The 21,211-nt window shown below is 41.4% G+C and overlaps 1 protein-coding gene across 2 annotated transcripts in view; it reads left to right on the plus strand.

The window, feature by feature from the left end:
- IFT140 (intraflagellar transport 140) overlaps positions 1–21,211 on the plus strand; it is an 80,850-nt gene that overhangs the window by 1,473 nt on the left and 58,166 nt on the right. For both annotated transcript variants that reach the window (XM_086622100.1, XM_086622101.1), the window contains exons 3-12: positions 4,534–4,655; positions 5,316–5,458; positions 9,522–9,697; positions 10,799–10,890; positions 11,983–12,089; positions 12,898–13,046; positions 16,939–17,142; positions 17,498–17,570; positions 19,067–19,158; positions 20,013–20,140. In XM_086622100.1, the coding sequence (XP_086478226.1) occupies positions 4,534–4,655; positions 5,316–5,458; positions 9,522–9,697; positions 10,799–10,890; positions 11,983–12,089; positions 12,898–13,046; positions 16,939–17,142; positions 17,498–17,570; positions 19,067–19,158; positions 20,013–20,140 (1,286 nt within the window). The remainder of the gene's footprint in view (positions 1–4,533; positions 4,656–5,315; positions 5,459–9,521; positions 9,698–10,798; positions 10,891–11,982; positions 12,090–12,897; positions 13,047–16,938; positions 17,143–17,497; positions 17,571–19,066; positions 19,159–20,012; positions 20,141–21,211) is intronic.

Consider the following 21,211-nt stretch of genomic DNA (forward strand, 5'->3'; position numbering starts at 1 on the left):
ATTGCTGCTTTATCAGTTTATCTTTAAATAAAAGTGTATTCTAGCCTCAGTATATGCTGAGCAGTAGATTAGTGTTTAAGGCTATTTAATAGATGGGGTAATTAAGGCATAGACAATTTGAATTATTTGCTCCTGTCTGTGCAAGAATTTTGTGGCAAACTCAGGAATAAACCCCAGATGTCAAGAAACCAATTCCAGCCACAACGTATTCATCTGTAGTGAGTGTGTAGTGATGCTCACTTAAGTACAAAAAACCCATCTAATGTTTCTTGTTCTGTTTTTATTAATACTCTAAAAATGAGTCAAACTTATTGTATGGAAAATATGTTGTGGAAATACTTGAAATGTGACAGTATTTCTTGATGAGCTGATTGCCCTTTTATACAGTGAAATGAGAAACTAGCTGTTGAATATTTAGTATTCAGGATTAAGTATTCATAGAAGATTCTGGTTTTGCCAGTTCTTGAGTCAGCAAATGAAAAAAGAAAAAAAAAAAAAGGTGGGTTTTTCTGTATTTTCCCTGATATAAACTTGAGCTTGTCCAAGAATTTCAGTTCTGCTCTCTCAGAATTCTTACCTATACGAGTTAGAGGAAAATACTATTTTAAATCATTGTTTGTAAAATTCTGTTGTCGCATTTGGCAGAAATGCAGAAATTCAAAATTGAGTCAAAAATTAATTTATCCTCTTTATTAGAAAAGAGAAAATGCTGCCCAGACACAAGAAAGTGACTCACAGAAAAACTGAGGCCTTATTTATATGAAGATAGTACATTAACGTAGCCACTGCTTACATTAACCCTACGTTTGTGAACAAACCTTTTTCAAATGGATTTATTTGGTGTCAGATCACAGTGATGAGGTCACCTTCAAACAGATACAGCTTTTCTTACAGGCAGAGTTAACGATTTATAGACTCCTCCTAACTGCTTCTCCGATGGGATTATTCATCAAAGCAGAGTGGGAATACCTGAACATGACAGAGCAAAGCCAGTGCATGTGTTGACACAGATGGCCTTCAGTTTCATGTAGCTGCAGTTGCAGTCGTTGGAAAGACCGACAGCAGCGCGTTCGAACTCGGACAAGTTCATTATTGCCCAAAAGCCACGTTACCCTCTGCAGACGTGGAAACACGCAGCGGGGCACAGTTCATGGTGCTCCCTGGCCGACGACACGTGGGTCCTTAAGAACCTGCAGCTGTGTGTGCGGTGGCCAGCTCCAGCTAATCAGCCTCGCCAAGAGCCCAGGCTAAGGAGGCCGAGGGCACAGCTGGTTCAGTGTCCTCTGCTTGGCTCCAAGGTGGTGTCTCTGCCCAGTACGGCACTGGGTGAGCCCTCTCACCTCTGGGGTTGTACACTCGGTGTCATTGCACCATGCTCTGAAGTGCAGCATAGGTATGCTTCATTTCCTACATCTTTTCCAATAGCTTTTAAGTTTATTTTTAAAATGTTCCCATGAAGGTTTCTATTCAGGGAACTTCCATTAGGTGAGTGCTGCCGGGATCATACTCTGCTTGTGTTAGAGGAATACCCTTAGAAGATCGTAGAACGGTTTGGGTTGGAAGGGACCTTCAAGACTATCTCGTTCCAGCCCCCCTGCCATGGGCAGGGACACCCTCCACTACACCAGGTTGCCCAAAGCCTCATCCAGCCTGGCCTTGAACACTTCCAGGGATGGGGCAGCCACAGCTTCTCTGGGCAACCTGGTCCAGTGCCTCACCACCCTCAATGTAAAGAATTTCTTCCTTCTGTCTAATGGAAATCTGCCCTCTTTCAGTTCAAAGCCATTGCCCCGTGTCCTGTCACTACACACCCATGTCCAAAGCCCCTCTCCAGCTTTCCTGTAGCCCCTTTAGGTACTGGAAGGTGCTATAAGATCACCCCGGAGCCTTCTCTTCTCCAGGCTGAACAGCCCCAACTCTCTCAGCCTGTCTCCATAGCAGAGGTGCTCCAGCCCTTGGATCGTCTCTGTGGCCTCCTCTGGACCCGCTCCAACAGCTCCATGTCCTTCTGATGTTGAGGACCCCAGAGCTGAACGCAGCACTGCAGGGGGGTCTCCCGAGAGCAGAGCAGAGGGGCAGAATCCCCTCCCTCGCCCTGCTGGACACATTTCTTTTGATGCAGCCCAGGACACGGTTGTCTTTCTGGGCTGCCAGCGCACATGCCCAGCTCGTATTGAGCTTCTCCTCAACCAACACCCCCAAGCCCTTCTCCTCAGGGCTGCTCTCCATCCATTCTCTGCCCAGCCTGTACTGGTGCTTGGGATTGCCCTGACCCACGTGCAGGACCTTGCACTTGGCCTTGTTGAACTTTATTAGGTTCTTTACAGGCCCACACCTCCAGCCTGTCCAGGTCCCTCTGGATACCATCCCTTCCCCCCGGTGGGTCCACCACACCACACAGCTGATGTCATCAGCAAACGTGCTGAGGGTGCACTCGATCCCACTGTCCACGTTGCCGACAAAGATGTTAAACGGCACTGGCCCCAGTACTGACCCCTGACGAACACCACTCGTTACTGGCCTCCACATGGGCATAGAGCCATTGACCACAAGGTAAATATTTGGGCCTGGATTTAGTTTCTATTTGATCTTCACTGGGACTTCATAACTGAGAGTGCTCAGCTGAGAATGTTCAGTCATCATAAATCCTGAGTTGCAAGAAAATTGAGAATAGCTTCTTAAAGTTAGAATAAGAAGCTGTGAAAATCAGAAGCTTTTAATTTGTGTTCTAAGTAACAAACAACAGAGATGACTTCCGGGTTACCATCACACAAAAGAATCCTAAGAATGTGGGTGCTTTCTGTAATGAAAACCTACTTATAAGGCAAATAGCCTCCGTAACAAGAAGCTAAATCTTTGGGCTGTTAAGGATGATGGCGAAGATAGGAGATGCCTGAAGAGTAGCCCAGGACACAGTTGGCTTTCTGGGCTGCCAGCACACGGTGCCAGCTCATGGTGAGCTTCTCATCAACCAGCACCCCCAAGTCCTTCTCCTCAGGGCTGCTCTCCATCCATTCTCTGCCCATAGGATACTGTGATTTCCAGAGGTAACCAGCAAACATAGTATGAACTGCAAGTGGCCTCCTGGAACGGGAGTACAGCACTTTCACAGATGCACAGCTGTGTCACGTTCTTTAAGCTGCAAGAGACAGCATTGCACTTAATATTTACACCTAAAACTGTTTATTGTAAGACCCAAGAAGTTAGAACCTTGATTCTTTGAGGGGAAAAAAAGGAGGAAATGTTACCTTGGAAGGCCTCAGCTGCATCTTGTGTGGCTTCCAGTTAGGATTGTGAAGAATAAGTGTTTAGATTGTACCACTGCTACTGGTCTTTCACTTCTAGAAAGACTATGCTCCATTGGAAACAGTAAAGGAAAATAGAACCGTATAATACCACTATGATACCACTGTATTGTTGTCTGTCTTAATGAAACAAAACGAGATTGAACCTGATATTGCAAATTGTTGCTGTTTTTTCATGTGATGCTTATACAGAGGGTCTCCAAACGCAATTTGGTTCCCTGAGCAATACTCTCTGATAATAATCTTAAAACTCCAGCTGTAAGGCTGTAGAATAAGTCAGTTTGTTGGGATGGTGAAAGTGTTCGTCATGCTGAAATGTCTTTTTGCTTCTCTGCCTTCTCCATTCTTTCTGCTTACCAGGGGTTTGGTGCTTGTTCTGAGCTGGCCTGGCAAAACACGTGTTACCTTCAGAACCTGTGCCAGCTGACCAGTCTTCCTTTCTGCAGCATCTAGGATGCTTCTGGTTACTAAGATCTGTTTCTAAAAATGAATTCTTGTTGTACTAGAATGTCTACTCTGAAAGAAAAGGAAAGCTTCTGAAATTCTGAGGTTCTTTCCTTAGATTGTCTGCATCTGGGGACTCCACACGTGCCTAGTCATATACCCATGCTCACCTTATCAGTGCTACATGCACTTACTCAGGGATGCGTGTCTTATGCCTTACTGTGCTTTATCTCAGCATCTTTTCTTTTAGCAATCAGACTGCTTGAAAGAAAAAAGTGGAAAGGGAGTTACCTAAAAAAGATTTGCATATGCTACTTGCAGAGGAGAACCAAGGCTGTTCCATTTAATGGCTCTGTCAGCAAGAGAAGCTGTGGCTGCCCCGTCCCTGGAAGTGTTCAAGGCCAGGTTGGATGAGGCTTTGAGCAACCTTTGGTGTAGTGGAAGGTGTCCCTGCCCATGGCAGGGGGGTTGGAACAAGATGATCTTGGAGGTCCTTTTCAACCCAAACCATTCTATGATTCTATGATTGTCATTTTACTAAGACTGGATAGGACCAAGAAGCTTTTTTAGATAAATTGTTTTTAAATAAACAAATAATATAATGTTAAAGATAATTTTTATTCCTTGTGGCTTGATTTTAAGTGGGAGTAATTGTACGTTGTCAGCTAGATGAAAGGAAAGGTGTTGCTCTGTTGATAAAAAGTTTATTTTTATATGCACTGAGTAGCTGGAGTCTGGATTCTCACCTGTGTGCAAAATGTAATGAACTGTTGTCTTTTTCTAGCACGGTGTCTTGGTTCTGTGGAGAACGGACCAGCGAGGCAGAGTGCAGGATCCTGCCCTGCTCCAACAGGAGTATGGAAAGGGGCTGTCTCACTGCGTCTTTCGACCACCCCCTCCGGCCGAGTAAGTGCTGTGCCCACCCGGGCACTGGTACACCGCGTCTTTCTCCCGTTGCACAAGAAGAAAATCCGATTCACAGACAAACCTGTTTTTAAATACATGTTAAAAAGTTCTTCTCCTAACTGTCCTTTATTCCCAGGTTCTTTTCCCACTCTGCTCTTTGTGTCTTGTATGCAGCAACACATCATCTTCCTTTTGCCCAGACCTTTCTCTCTGTTGCTGTTGACTCTTCTTCCTTTGGTTCTTCTAATTAGCAGTGTTGCTGACTGTGAAAAGCAGAAAGCACACTGAAAACATAATTATCCATTAAATTATTGGCAAGAACAATTAAATTAGAGGTCAGTTCTTAAGCATTACTATTTCTTTCCTCTTCAAACAAGAAATAGGAAACAGCTGTAGTAAAAAAAAAAATTCCCTTGTCTGGGCCACTTCTGTTTTACATCTCTGTAAAAATAATGCTTATGAAAAAAGGTGAAACGATGCAAATGAAAACTAGTATTAAAATTTTCTTTGTATCTTTTTGAGTCTATCTTTTTTCCAATCAGCATATGAAACATCTTTATTCTCTCTTTACAATGTGTTTTATTAGCTACTCGTCCATTCTTTGAGGTGGAAAGTACTCTGCTGTGCAAGGAATTGGAAATGAAGTGTCTCTGTTTGCAGGGACTTTGTGCAGCTGGCAAAAGCAGCTGTGGGTGGTGATGAGAAGGCCTTGGATATGTTTAACTGGAGAAAACCTGGGACAGGAGCACCTCTGAAAATGGGACTCCAGGAAGGGCTGTCCTTCTTTGTCACTTTGACAGATGGTAAGAGCAAAACCACTTTTCCAGTGTGCTGGAATTTTGTCTCCTTAATGCTTCAAAATACCTCAGTGCACAATAGTCCTGTTTTCATGTATCTGACATCTGGAGTGTATCCATATGTTTGTCACATTCATATATCCAACTATCTATATGTTCCCAGTTCATATATCTAACTGGGTAGAGTATTCATAGGGGTTGAAGAATGTTTGGTAAGAAGAAATGAATAAAATTATTAAAATCTCAGCATCTTCAGGGTGAGCCCTCTCCAAAAGGCCACTAAAGGTATTGAGTTAGTCAGATTCTCAAAGAAGTGAGTGTAAGGAAAGTCATCTAACTACTGAGAAGTTGTCAGCATTTTGTGCAAAACTTCAAAATAATGCATGTGTTGTGTTTTTTTTTCCCTAAAAATAGGCAAATGCTGTTAGAACATATCTTTTATAGTAAATTATTCATTTACTTTTTCACTTTTTTCTCATGCTTTGAAGCGATGCTTCAGTCTAAGGAAGCAAAAAAAGACAGAATATCTGTTTTGCTAGTTTTCTTCCCTGCTGTTTGTCTTTTCCTTTCCCTTTTACTGTTCTGGGTACTAGTTTGCTCCCAGCTCATTTTCTTCCCACCCAGGCTGTTCTCATGAAGCCTCCTGCCTCTCTAACCTGTTAACTCTTTGGACAGGAGCCAGAATATGTGTGACAAGTATCATGACGAGTATGTTTCTGGTAGGTGATTTGAGCGTGTAATCCTCTCGATTCAGGTGTTAGCTCCTCCAAAAAACATTGAAGTTGTGCTAGTCCTGCAGCTCGATTACAGCTTGATTCAGTGTTTACATGATCAAGAATGAGACCCATCATTTGCACCCGCATAGCTTCCGTATGATTGCAGGAGCAGCACTGTCCAGCTCCATGTTTCTTTTAAAAAACCGTGGGCTGTACCTTCCTGTGATGGTGGGTTCCGAGCCTCTTCACTAGATGTGAACAATTTCCATGAAAAAGGGGTACAGGGCACTTCTGAAACATACAGGGAGGGAATCTTTGAGTAGCTGTGCCTGTTGCAGCCTCACTTCCGAAGCCGCTGTTGTGGTGGTGCGCAGCTCCATCCAGGCCAGGCTCTGCATCCTGCTTGTTTCTCGGGCCTCCCGTAGCAACTTCTCAAATTTCAGTCAAATGACACTGTTTCTTTCCAGCAGTCTCATTGCCTACCTTGTTTTGGGCATATGTATTTTGGACCCTGTTCTTAATCTAGTTAGTGATCTGTCGTAAATTCAGAGTTAGTTAATTTTTTCCTAGGGTTTAAAAGTGGCCTGCAAATTTCCCCTAAAGTATGAATTCTCAGCCCAAACTTGTTTAATAAAAATGAATTTTAAACCCCCCACATTCTTATTGCATGCTTTTCAATATCTCAAAAGGGATTTGACTAAAGACAATAGAGCATCTTTTAAAGCAAAACTAAATAAACAATTCAGCTTCTCAAAAAAGCCCAAAACAAAACAAAAAACTCCCAAGTTTCCAGTATTTATTAGTCTAGATATTTTGTGATGCTTCCAAAACACTGATCTTTGCAGAAAAACTTTAGAGGCAGTCCAGGTAACACGTTACATGAGATGCTTCTCTGAAGAGAGGATACCTGAACAGATGCCAATTTTCGGAGGTTGTTTGGCAACTCTTTCCGTGACCACAAAGAATCATCTTCGTTGCTGAACATTTGAGATGCCTGGCACAGGTGGTGGGACATGATCTGAAGAGTGGAAGGCATCCTGATATTTTTTACTGACTGTGCCCTTGTTTGCCTTCACCGCAGATATTTCAGGTCATGAGTAATAATCCCCTCCTGGTGCCCTTTGTATTTCCCAAACAGCGCACACTTTCTGCTGCTGTTCGTCTTCTGAATCTCAGAGTTGTTTGCTCTATTTGATTAGCTCAGTTTTCTTAACTTTTGAGATCAGGCTCTTGGGTGATACGGCATGAAAATTTTCTCAGAGATTAACTCAGATCCTCAGAACGCTGTAACTCTCTGCCTGACCGCCTGAGTAGCTTCAAAATAGTGGGTGATGTTATCTGTGCAATACCTGAGGCTTTGTATGGTAATGTCGAAGTACAGAAGGTTAATTTAACTTGTGAAACTATTTCAGATGGCACATAAGATCAAGGGGCTCTCTGTTTCTTGTAAAAGATCCCATAAAACTCAGATTCAGTCAGTAATCTGCTAGTGTATTGCTAAAATAAGCAGATATCTGTGATAGAGAATGCTACGTTGGAGAATTATCCCAACAATCCCCAGGATCAGCACAGACTGGGCGATGAATGGATTGAGAGCAGCCCTGTGGAGAAGGACTGGAGCATACTGGTGGATAAAAAACTGGATGTGAGCTGGCAATGTGCACTCACAGGCCAGAAAGCCAACCGTATCCTGGGCTGCATCGAAAGAAACATGCCCAGCAGGGCGAGGGAGGGGATTCTGCCCCTCTGCTCTGCTCTCCTGAGACCCCCCTGCAGTGCTGCATTCAGCTCTGGGGTCCTCAACATCAGAAGGACATGGAGCTGTTGGAGCGGGTCCAGAGGAGACCATGAAGATGATCCGAGAGCTGGAGCACCTCTGCTCTGGAGACAGGCTGAGAGAGTTGGGGCTGTTCAGCCTGGAGAAGAGAAGGCTCCAGGGAGACCTTCCAGCTTTCCAGTACCTAAAGGGGCTACAGGAAAGCTGGAGAGGGGCTTTGGACATGGGTGTGTAGTGACAGGACACGGGGCAATGGATTTAAACTGGAAGAGGGGAGATTTCAATGAGATATAAGGAAGAAATTTTTCCCTCTGAGGGTGGTGAGGCACTGGAGCAGGTTTCCCAGAGAAGCTGTGGCTGCCCCATCCCTGGCAGTGTTCAAGGCCAGGTTGGATGAGGCTTTGGGCAACCTGGTGTAGTGGAAGGTGTTCCTGCCCATGGCAGGGGGGTTGGAACTGGATGATCTTTGAGGTCCCTTCCAACCCAAACCATTCTATGATTCTAAGACAAGGGTAATGGTTATAAACTGACAAAGGGGAGATCTAGAACAGATGTAAGGAAGAAGAGTCTTTATTGAGAGAGTGGTGAGACACCTGTGGCTGCCCCATCCCTGGAAGTGTTCAAGGCTGGGTTGGACAGGGCTCTGAGCAACCTGGTGTAGTGGAAGATGTCCCAGCCCATGGCAGGGGAGTTGGAACTAGATGATCTCTAAAGGTCTCTTCTGACCCAAACCGTTCTGTGATTTAGCAAGGTAAATAAAGTTATCTGCTCGGTGTTTTATTTCAGAGACAAAATGCAGCGGTGTGGGAGGAGGTTGGGAGAGGAGTTTGGTTTTTTAATTTTTTTTTTAATACAATTGGAATATAGAGGATGACATATTTGCAAGAGTTTTGGAAATTAGAGCATTCTCTTTGCCTAGATACATCATATTGCCTCTTGGGTGCAAATTTTAGTGTGGATCCTTAATGTTCGTTCTTATACATTTGTTTTCTATTTCAACTATTTTGGGAAAATATTACTTCATTTCATAGGGTTTTTTGGTTTGTGCTGGTTTGAAATGCCACATTTATATAATATTATGTATTTTCATGTAGAAAAGCTGTATTTAGTGTGTGTGGTGGAGCACTTCGAAGCAACGAACGACTTCATATCCCCAGTTTTCTGTAATCTAGACTCTGCTGTAAATTGTGCCATTGTTAGCTGCTGTTCTTCTTGCACAAATTATTATTAATACTGAAGATTTCAGAAGCCATCATTCATGCACACATATGCAGAAAGTTTAATTTTAGTATAAAAGTATTTGTGATAACATTTAAATAGTTCTCCTCTGGATTTCCTAGATGGGGAAAAAGTGAATAAGTTTTGTTTTATTGCTCTGGTCAACTATTATAGTATATCCTGAGACAAACTAGAAGACAAAGGAATTGTGATTACAAACTAGAAGACAAAGGAATTGTGATTAGTTTTACCTTTTCAGCACTTGAGGAATATTTTATGAAGGTAGAAAGCAGCAACTTTGATTTTTGTAGCTAAAACCTGTTAACTAACAGCTATACCTTGTTCATGTGTATTACAGGTTCTGTGCATTATGTGAATGAGAAAGGGAAGACAAGGCATCTGCTGTCCACAGACAGTCTCATCCAAAAGCTTCTGTTCCTGGAGGAAAGAGGCGTTTTAGTTGTAGTAACAGAGAACCTGCAGTTGTCCTTGCATGCAGTAACTCTGGAGGGAGAGGCAGAAGAGCTCCTGAAGGTAGGAGTGACACTAGAGGATCAAGTTGCAATGTTTAATCTTTATAAGAGTTTGTTAGGGTTTTTTGATTATCACATTTTTTGCTTAAACATGAGTCACCTTTCATTTTTGTTTCTCAAATAATGCCTCGATAAGCAAATATATGCTCATTTAGAAGTGGAATAGAGTAATGTATTATTGAACTTGAAAAGATGGTTTTCATCTTGTTTTTTCTTAGTCTCTTTCATTTTGACCCTATGTTTATCCTTTTACACTTCATTTACCTTGTCTTAGTGAATTAGAGAAGAATTGGAAATTCCAGTATAATCAAATACTTGTTAAAATATGGTGTGGATAAGCAGTTGATAACCTGTGTCCTCGGGTTTATCATCATCAGTCACTCAGAGCTGTGTGTCTTTCAGGTTAGTAGGAGCAGTACCTCCTCCTGCTGATATTATCTTTGCGAATCTGAAAGATGGTTTAGTTCTCATGTTGTGAAAGTCTTCCTCACAGCTGCAAAGGCTGGGAAGCTTTTAACAAATAGCAACCCACAAGTCACAGAATCACAAAGAAGAAGATAGTGGCCCAAAAATCATTTTGCACATGGACAAAAACCAAACTGACCTCATCCAGGACATGTGTAATCACCTTGACTCAAATAAAATACTGCGCTGTTGGAGAATACTGCTTGGGAGGATGGAACCCAAACCTTCGCGTTTCTAAGATTTTTTTCTTTTTATCTAAGATCAAAAAAGACTGAGCAGTTGTGTATTACACAACTTATTAATTGTTATTTATTTTTAACTTGAAGTAAGATTTGGTATTGCACATTTTAAAGCAACCTTTACGAAGTTGTAAGAGAAGATCTACCACGAGAGAGAAGGCTGCTCCTTACCTACTCACTGCATGACGAGGCTTCTTTTATTAAATTTATACATCATATTCTTGATGCATGTAGTGGTGATCAGTGTCTGGGAGAAACTGTTGGTCTATCTGAAGTGACAGACAGGTCTGGTCATTCTTATCTTCTACCTTGGCAGCCAAACGAGGCAATTCAGATGCTTACTGTCAGTGTATTCTTCCTGCCTTTTGTAAGTGTATTTATTTACTTACGGCTAACAGGTGAAGTTGAGTGGGAAGACAGGTCATTCTGCTGACATCATTTTCATAGATCATAGCCTCGTGGTTACAGCACTTGGAGAGACGGTCATCAGGTAAGAATCCTGCTTGAAAGCTGCTCTGGCTGCCCATCGAAGTGCTAGCTGAAGGTTTATGGTCTGCAGTGGACTGAATGTTTTACTGATTTTTTTTTTTAACAAGAATGAAAAAACTCCCAATATTTCTAATTTTGTTTCTCTAAATAAATAGAGAAATGAAATGAAAAATCTGTTTCCTTGAGGACAAAAGCTAGTTCTATGTATCTTTCTCTCTAGTTATTTTATTTTGTCAGGCAGTAGTACCCAAATCTGTTCCTTTTTTGAGAGCTGCTGTTGCTTTCTTCTGAAAATGTATCCATTTTGGTTTTTGCATGAAAAAGATAGGCACTTTGCTGTTCTTTCCACTGTGATTGTCTGATTCTTAGGATAGTCATAGCATCAGCAACAGGAAAAAAAGAGCTTTCTTGTCAGGTTACTTCTATCTATAACTCTTTAAACTAAGTGTGTTGCTTTGCCATGCTGCTGTGTTACTGAGTTCAGTAATTTTTACTTTTTGCATCTTTTTAAAAATAGTATTAAATCTCTTTTTTCCTGTCTTTACTATGACTTGCTCTACCTGTTTCCTGTAACTTTTTTGGGAGGATGGGAGTGTTCTATAAACAGCACGAGATCACTTTCTTGAGCCTCTATCTGCTACGATCCGACAAAATCATCTGTTAATTTTGTGCAAGTATCAAAGAGGAATATTTTTGTTGACAATGTTTAGTTCTAGAAAATAAATCTGGAATCCAAAGGACTACTGGTTAACCAAGGAATATTCTTAATATAGAGGAGGAAGCCTAAGTAGAGAAGAGGAAAATTGCAACTAGACCTCACTTCTTTTCTCTTTTTCTTAAAGCTAGGTTTGCTTCTGACTCCTTTCTTTATAGGAGAATATCACAATACCTGCTGCAGATTAAAAAGTCAAAGGAAAAGGAAGGAGATTGTTAAGGAATTCACATTCCAGAGGCAGCTGCTGACAATTAAAAATCGAATGAACTGGGCATTATGGAAATAGCAAATTAATGCCATGTACAGCATCCTATTGACTGTGTTTAGCAAGACACCTGGAAGGAAAAGCATTGTTAACACTTGTTTTGTGTACCTTAGGTTCTGGGATTTGGACCGAGATGAGAACTATGTGCTCTCCCCAGATGTGCAATTTGGCTTTGAGGGAGGAGAGTGCATTAACTGTGTTTCTTACTGCAGTGCTAAAGGTGAGGAATAACACGGCATCTGTGATCTCTGGGTCCTAAACCTGTCAAACCTCACCCTTCAGTGCCCCGCAGGCATTTCAGTATGTTTGTCTTGTTACTGAGGGTTTCAGTAACAGCATGTGATGGGGAAGCATTTTAGTTCAGGAGTGTACTTTTGAAGGAACAGTGAGATCATTTGATACCACGCTTTGTCTCGGTGTGGAGTTGTCCCCCAGCACACAAGCTGCAGTCCCTTTGGCACTGAACTGCTACAAGTACTCCTGGAGTGTACCTAGTGTGCTCCAGCATGTTGTGGGCATTCAGTCTACAAGCCCATAGTAGAGCTAATGCAGAGTAGAACTCACTAAACATGTATAGTGTGGACGTCAGGTCCTTAAAACAGATGTTTTCTACAGAACTACTCCTATGCATCACCTTGTTTGCCAGCGTAAGCATAGCTAGTGTCTGCTGAAATGGTTTTCAGTGATGACTTGCCTACGGTGACTGCAAAACCAGCTATGCAAAAATGAATGGTTAAAATGAAACGATTGTCTGATATATTTAAAAAGATAACTTCATGTGGTATCTTAGAAAATGAGCTTGCCACGTGAAACTTCTTCTATTGTTTTAGAAGGTTTCTCCAGAAAGTTTCTCCAGTTCGGGACTAGGGTGCTGGTTTGCAGGAAGGCAAAGAAATGGACGCTGCTAGAAGAAGGCTTCTCTAGAAGTACCTTAGAACCAGAGCTAGGCTGCCTCCTGCTTTGTATACAGTGGGTTTGTTTTTCTGAAGTGCGAGATATGAAATGCCTAAAAGGTTTGTGAATGGCAGGTCTCTTGGCAGCTGGTACGAACAAAGGGAGAGTAGCCATGTGGAGGAAAGCAGCAGGATCCTGTCAGAGCACACGGGCTTTGGAGGGCAAGGAGAAGTGGAAGCTCCAGGCACCCACGGAACTCGAAGGAAATGTCACTCAGATAAAGGTAAGACAGGAAGGAGTCATCTTGCATGTTAGTAGAGCTTCACAAACATTAAATGAGTAGATCATCTGTGCAACAGATGAATATGGCTGCTGTCATACAGATGTGTGCACCAGTGGAGGCTGGTCCTCCTTCAGAAGAAAGAGGAAAAAACATCAGGGTCAAGTAACTTTTAAAATTGAAATGGGCAGAAATATGAGCTGTTTGTAGCTGTTCTGTTACAGGCAGGGCTGAAATGCTCAGCAAGATAACACGCCGGAGCACAAATCTATTCTTCTCTGAAATCTATTCTTCTCTGAAAGGGTTGTCAGCCACTGGAATAGGCTGCCCAGGGAGGTGGTTGAGTCCCCATCCCTGGATGTGTTTAAGAATAGGGTGGATGATCTACTTGAGGCTATGGTTTAATGGGGATTAGGGATGGTTGGACTCGATGATCTACAAGGTCTTTTCCAACCTAGAAAATCTATGAAATCTATGAAATACATCTCCGTCTGGGAGAATCCACAGTCCTTAAATCCAAACATCCCTTCATTATATGTCTCATTGGCAAACCCTTTGGTTTCAGCACCCTGGAATTGTTTTCTGGAAAAGGCACATTGTCAGAAATGTCAAATTTACATAAATTTATTAAAATAACGAGCAATAAAATCTGACTAAATGCATGATTTCATTTGTAGATAATTTTCTTCTTTTTAGTCACTTTCTCATCGTAAAGTTTGCTCTTACTGGTTGTTGCAAAAATAAAAAGATGTATTTACAACCAAATGTTCTGTGGTGAGGAGATGTGCCATCTAGAAGGGAATGCTGTATTTTTATACACAAAATGATGTTTCAACTGCTTTTTTGTCAGAAAATGTATCTTGTTTGCTAGATGATTTTGTGTGTGACAGTGTCAGACTAGATGTGGATGATAAGTTTTTTTACAAATTTTTAAAACCAATGCTTTAAAACATTTCTGCTGCTATTTACAATATTTTCAATGCTGAAGATTATAACCATACATGGTATTGTAATATTTATTTTTAATTTAAAAGTAATTTTTAATTTTTTAATTTTTAATTTTTTAATTAAAAATTTTTAATTGTCTGTTAAGTGTCCGGGTGCAGCGTTTTTATTTATTTGAAATATTTTCAGTTGTCACAGTAAGCTTAAACACTGTCATTCTATACTCATTAATATTTTGATATACGCAAAAGAGAAATGAGTTACAATTGTAAGTTTAAATTAAAGATGTTTCACATTAGCAGTCAGCTTGTTTGACCATCACCGTCCTGCTAAAAGGCAAAGCTTGTGCTTTTAGATTCTCCAGCATTTTTTGGTTTGCTTGCTTGTTGTACCCTATTATTAAGTTTTTTCCAGGTTTTTAGAGTTTCTGTTATAGAATCATAGAACCACAGAACAGTTTGGGTTGGAAGGGACCTCAAAGATCATCCAGTTCCAACCCCCCTGCCGTGGGCAGGGACACCCTCCACTACACCAGGTTGCCCAAAGCCTCATCCAACCTGGCCTTGAACACTTCCAGGGATGGGGCAGCCACAGCTTCTCTGGGCAACCTGTGCCAGTGCCTCACCACCCTCAGAGGGAAGAATTTCTTCCTTAGATCCCATCGAAATCTCCCCTCTTCCAGTTTAAAGCCATTGCCTCCTGCTGTGCTTAATATGTGAGGACAATACTTATTATTTTTCAGAAGAAACGTAAATCTGAAATATTTCTGGTGCCTTGCAAGAGAAAGTAATTTTATGTTTTCTTTTATTCTGTTGTCATATAAGAATGGAAAGTATTTAGAGAGCAACAGCATTTGCTTCCTCTGGGTTGGCGTATAGTGAGGGTCTGTGTCAGAGTCCTGCTTACAAAATTAAACCCTGAGTACTGCTCCAGGGGAGAGCTCAGCTCTTTTGTTAAGATGCTTCAGTAACAAAAGGCCCAGGATATAGGAAGTAGTGTGTGCCGGTAGCACGTTATACATCTGCTAGTGAGCCGAGGGAAGGGAAGAGATATAGGTGTTTATGTCAGCTTGACTATTCAAGCATTTTCCAGATAACAGGATATGGAGTGCTGTCCAGAAATAGCACCTTGTTCCCAATGTTTGTTAGCATAAACAAAAGCATTGCCAAACAATTGTCAACAATCACCACGTTTTTATCTCGTGTTGTAAAGCTGTCTTTAGTTATGGAAACGCTAGATAATTTTTCATTATAATCCTTGCAGTCCGAAAAATATTTTGCAAAAGATTTTCAAAAAATCTTTTGGAAATTCCTATAAAAGCCTTTTCCTATATTACCATGAAAACCTTGGAATAGAAAGCCTTACACCATGGTGAAGTCAAAGGGCAGCAATAACTTCATTTGACTCCTTGCCAACCTCATCTTTTGAACCTGATATGGTGGCTTCAAAAGAGAGGTGGTTGGGAAACGCGCTCTAGCTCATCTGTTGTGCAGTGTAGTGTCTAGTTAATTGTAACTAAGTGCCATTAAAAAGAAAATCCTGAACAAACCGTGCAAAATAGCTTTATTTCTTAGATCGTGCTCTTGAATAAAATGAAATTATTTCCAAACACAGCTATTTAAAACAGTGTTGGAAAGGTATAGCTGCAGAAATATCAATGTGTCAGGAAATGAATATGAAACTTCAAATAATTTTGAGGGAAGCAGAGACCTTAGAGACTTGGCATCTCCCTGGAGTTTATGGAGCTTACCAGTTGTGCAAGGATAGAGAAGCTCTTGGAATTCAAAGGGATTTTCTACAGCTCCAAGAAACTTTATAATTTATCTCGTCCATGAAAGTATGTCTGTATGAATGGTCCCTGGTAGATCAAAAAAATCCAAAGCCCCCAACAAAAAGCCAACCCCAAACCCCTGTGCTTGTTCCCTGGCCCAGCCCTGAGGGAACTATGGACTGGGCTCACCAAGGAGCACCTGCACAGCAAGTGTGTAGTAGCTCAGGAGTAGCACCCCTGCACTCCCACGCATAGTTCCAGCTTCCAAACTGGAGTTTGGATCACTTCTGGCTAACGTGGTACGTGCGAAGGGTTCGCGTGTGGTCAGCTGGTTGCCACAGTGCTTTCTGGAAGGAACCATCCTTCGGTAGGAATAAACAGAAGCAGTGTCAGGTGTGCTTGTTTAAATGTGAGGGTAGAAAGAAAGAATGAAAATGGCAGCATTACTTTAATAACAGAATTCATCAGCTGCGTGTTAAAAACTGAGTCTCTGCAAGCCGTCTTGGGAACAGATCTTCCCTTTCTCCCACTGAATTTTGTAAGGTATTTTCAGTTTTAGAAACTGAATGTAGGTGCTATTTTTCAATCTTAAAAGGAGGGAAAGATAATCTTCATAGAACCCGTTGAAAAAGAGTTAACTGAAACCTGGAAATTCTTCTAGGAGAAAGGGGGAAGTGTGCTTCTGGACCCCGTATTTATGCATGTGATTTAGCACTCTTTGCTAGGGAGTTGGAACGACATGGACCGAAAGGGCTCTCAAAACTGCAGAACAGAATATGGTCATCAAGATGAAACTGTGCACGCAACTTGCCTTTACGTATCGCAACATTATTAAGCCATTTAAATATGTGATGCTCTTTTGCGGTAGTAAATGTAAGGTGGTGCAGTAACATCCTGAAAATAAAAGTGATTTTAATTTGAAAACCAGCTCTTCTACTTAGGCTAGGGCAGTCTGAGCAGCTCGGTAACAAGAATAATAGTTTTGATCTCTAATAATTTCTAGTCTGACTATAGCTATATTTAGATAGCAGGACTTTGTATACATATAAAAATGTTTATTCTATTCTACTCCTTGTCATCTGTCTTGGGACGTTGCTCTAACTGTTCAAGATCTCCGATGGAATTGTGTGTTGTGCCTTTTTTTTTGTTTGTTTGTTTTGCTCTTCCCATTGTGTGCAGTGGGGGTCCAGAAAAAACCTGCTGGCGGTGAACACCATGAGCTCTGTGGTGATCCTCAGCGAGCAGGCCACGTCATCTCATTTCCATCAGCAAGTGGCCGTCGTGCAGGTGTCTCCCAACCTGTTTAACGTGACCTCCTTCAGCACAGGAGCTACACACAGTCTTCGTGTTGATATGAATGTCAACGGAGTCTTCACTACTAAGGTTAGTTGGGATTTTTCATTTATTTGCTTGATCGTTTGCCTAGTTACGTGTCTGGAGACCAAACTTTCTAAGTCTTTAATATAACCCTTCTTTGATGTTCAATTTATTGTGTAATGGAAGTATTGCTGTGATGCTGTAGTGGAGCTGATTTTCAGATAGCACAGCGACTCAGTAATTCCCTGGGTGCTGACCAGAGAATTTTGAGCTTATCACAAGCTTTCCGACTCGATATAGAGAGGAACTAGTGAATGGTGGCTATTGACTGGAAGGTCTTGCTGTGTTATTGCCTGAATTCCTATATGATTCCAAAAGAAACTGAATATATGCATTCTTTTGCTTTTTTTGATTACTTTAGGATGCTGTAGTATTGTGGAATGGGAAGCAAGTTACCGTCTTTGAGTGCGCAGGAGATACCTTCAGAAGTGCAGGTAGGACTTAGAACACTGATCAGAGTTGCAGTGGTTCTCTTCATCGAAAGTTGCATGTTCTCTTCATTCATGATATCTGACGGACTGTAATCATAACTGCAAAGTGAAAAATATTAACACTAATTAGACTTCATATTCCCATTTTGCAGAACAGAAAGATGAGGGTATAAAAATCATCCACAAAACCAGAACTGAAATGCCAACTCCTACATCTGTGCTTTATTCACTAAATGTGCTGGGATATGATGTGTAGGTTAACCTCAGAACATGTTGATGCTCCTGGATATGAGTAGGAGCACAGCAACAGAAGTAAAACTGAAGGTGATGTGCATCTGTAGGCATAAAATTAAAATATATATCCTCTAACCTCTCTTCAGCTACAACCCAATCCTGGTAGTATCTGCAGACTAAACGTGCTTCCTTCTTAGAGTTCCGCAGGCATCCCAGTGCGTGACTTGCCTTGACAAGACCAAGCATCTTGTTGCTGTTTCCCACAGATGAGATGTACACCTGGCTGTCACACCTGGCCTTGAAGGGTGTCCTCAGAGCTAGCGTACCATCTAGGGCCTTGTGTAAAACATGATATAAGGATGAGGCTTCTTCTTTTGAAGTAAATTATTCCAACAGTTGATTAAGAAGAGAATTTTTTTCCTACCTTTATAGCTACAGCTCTTGTTGCCTTCTACAGATAGGTCATGATGATGCCTGTCGAAGGCTTTTCTGTTTTGCTTGGGAGAAAGTGTAATTAAGGTTACGTAGCACTTACGTAGGAACTGGGAAGGAGTGAGTTTTAGTCCTAACTGTCAGGAAAATCTGTTCTGTAAATTGCTGTATATACAGCTGAGTCAAGTAAATTAGTTTTTTCTATGATTAATTCTCCCTAAATATTTGTGCCTTGAGAAACAGGTCATGCAGAATTCCATCAATCCCATCCAAAATCTTTGGAGTTTAGGCTTTGTCTTTTAAGAACCATCAAGTTTTTTCCAAGAAGTGGCTTATCTTGTCTATATTTACTCGTTTATTTTATAACTTTCCCATGCCGAATCAGTGTGTTATTACCACCAAGGTCCCAACAGTGTACAACACTCATGGAATTATTTCAGAGCCACTCCTTTTCTCTGGCAGAGTTCCTTTATCACTCGTCAGCTGTGGTTCAATGGAGGAAGAAATGAATTCTCTGAACAGAACCACACACTGCACTTGTCTTTTTCTTTCTTTCACTCCCCATATTAACTCTTTCCTCTTCCTCTCCCACTTGTTTTCATGGGCAGAGTGTACAAAACGTGTTTTCAGTAGGAGTCTCAGCTTTTGGTTGGAATGGCAGAATGGAGGAAGGCTGCAACACCAAGGACTTTGGGAATCAGTAGAGACTGACGGATTGAAAAATGGATTTAGTGCAAGACAGTGGAAATTGAATGCTTTAAGTAAAAATTCCTGTTTTTTCCCTTTCAAAAAATCTGTTTATTGTAACAACGGCTTTATTGTGATTGTTTCAGGCTCTTTTCTTTGTGACTCTCCAGTTCTGTCCGTGCATGGAGAAAATCTGTACACAGTTGAGCCCTATCGGGTCCAGGTCCGCACTTGGCAGGTGAGGGCTGCTGAAACCATGAAGCGACGAATATATTTGCCTTATTGCTTTCAAAGATTGTTGTTACAGCTGGAATGTTAAGTGGATGTTCTATAAATCTATTAACTCTACCTTTGTCACAGAAAAAATATTTTGAGTATTTCGGCAGAAGGATCTTTGAGATTTTGTGTTCTTTAAAAAGCCTGTCGCTTTAAATGCTACTGCGTTGTAACTAATAAGTATTTATAAAAGAAAACAGAATTCTCTAAGGGCTGGACTTTAAGAGGATCAAAATTGTATGCAGGTTAGAATACGTGTATGTATATTACTGTCAGGAAGATGAACATACTGATTATTCTTATAAGATAATGAAAAATGCCCCCTGCACATTCTGCATGTTACTGCAAAATCTTCTGCTTAACCTTTGCAGCCTCTGCTAGTCTGGGAGAACCAAAAAGCGAAAGATATTGAAGAAATAAGTACTGTATTCAAGAATGGGTGGGATTTATCACAATAAGGACTGATTTAATTCATGTATTTATTTTTGCAGCCGTATATTAAAAGACCTTCAGGGACCCGTATTTCTGTATGCCTCTTAGTACAGCTCGGAAAAAGTTGTATTACTGGAGAGGAAGTTGTTGCAGAAGGATACTTGTAAATTTAGACTTTTTTTGGAGGTTATACATCTCGTTTTCAACCTGAAACACAAGATTGCATTTGTAGAGACCGTGTGTGTGATTGTGTAGTTTCTCTCATTTTGCGGGTAGTGATTTGTCTAACGTAGAAGTTCAGCAGTTACTTAACTTAGTGGCAAAGTGAGTCCCTTCCAGCTGGGCTCTGAGCAGGCAAGCCTGGTGTGACACCTTTCTTCTCAGGGCACAGTTAAACAGCTGCTGGTGTTCTCCGAAGCCGAGGGGAATCCGTGCCTCTTGGATGTCTGCGGAAATTTCCTGGCTGTGGGAACCGATTTGGCTCACTTCAAAATCTTTGATCTCTCTCGCAGGTATTAATAAGCCTTTTAAAAACGTCTGTTAATAACTGAGTGTATCTTCTGTAGGGGAATCTTTAATTGGTTTTGATCTGATGAAAAGCGATTGCTGCTTTGAACCTCGAGACGTGCAGCCTGTGTGAACGGGTGGCCTGTCCCTAAAGGAAGGGAAGACCAACAGAATTATTAGACAAATCATGGGATGAGTAACAATATTAATAATAACAATTTTAACAACAGGATATTGTGAGGGATATTTATGTGCATTTGAAAGTGGGTGCACAATTTATGGCAGACCAAGACAAGGAGGTCACATGTTTCAGCTGGTAACTTCAACAAGCCCTTAATCTCAAAAGAGTTGAAATAAAGAGGAAAAAGAAAAAAAAGAAAAAGCTAGGTCTCTTAATTCCTCATAAATCAAGAAACTTGATTCAGTGAATCCATGGAGGAAGTGAACCTAGAATTGCGGACACTGTTCCTTCTCCTGTTTAGATTAAGAGAGAAGTTTACTTGATGTTGTTCAAACTTGACTGTGTGTTCCCGTGCTGACGAACAGCTGTGCCATGAAAAAGATACGTGCTTGACATGACTTCCAGTTGGAAAATGCAATGCCATTCTGCTAATGGCAATGTAATTTTGAAAAGCCGAAAAACCTCAAGTGAGACAGATTCTGCTCTTCCTTACGTGCTGTCAGCAGAGGAATGCTAAAGTCAAGTTAGTTTCATAGATTTCATAGATTTCTAGGTTGGAAAAGACCTTAGAGATCATCGAGTCCAACCATCCCTAATCCCCATTAAACCATATCCTCAAGTAGCTCATCCACCCTATTCTTAAACACATCCAGGGATGGGGACTCAACCACCTCCCTGGGCAGCCTATTCCAGTGGCTGACAACCCTTTCAGAGAAGAAATACTTCCCAACATCCAACCTGAATCTCCCCTGACTAAGCTTATGCCCATTTCCTCTTGTTCTATCACCCATCACTAATGTAAAGAGCCCTTCCCCCACCTCCCCACCATCCCTTCTCAAGTATTTATAGGCCGTAATCAGGTCTCCCCTCAGCCTCCTCTTCTCCAGGCTAAACA

The sequence above is a fragment of the Tauraco erythrolophus genome, chromosome 17 (assembly GCF_009769465.1).
Source record: "Tauraco erythrolophus isolate bTauEry1 chromosome 17, bTauEry1.pri, whole genome shotgun sequence".
In the NCBI taxonomy this organism is placed as follows: Eukaryota; Metazoa; Chordata; class Aves; order Musophagiformes; family Musophagidae; genus Tauraco; species Tauraco erythrolophus.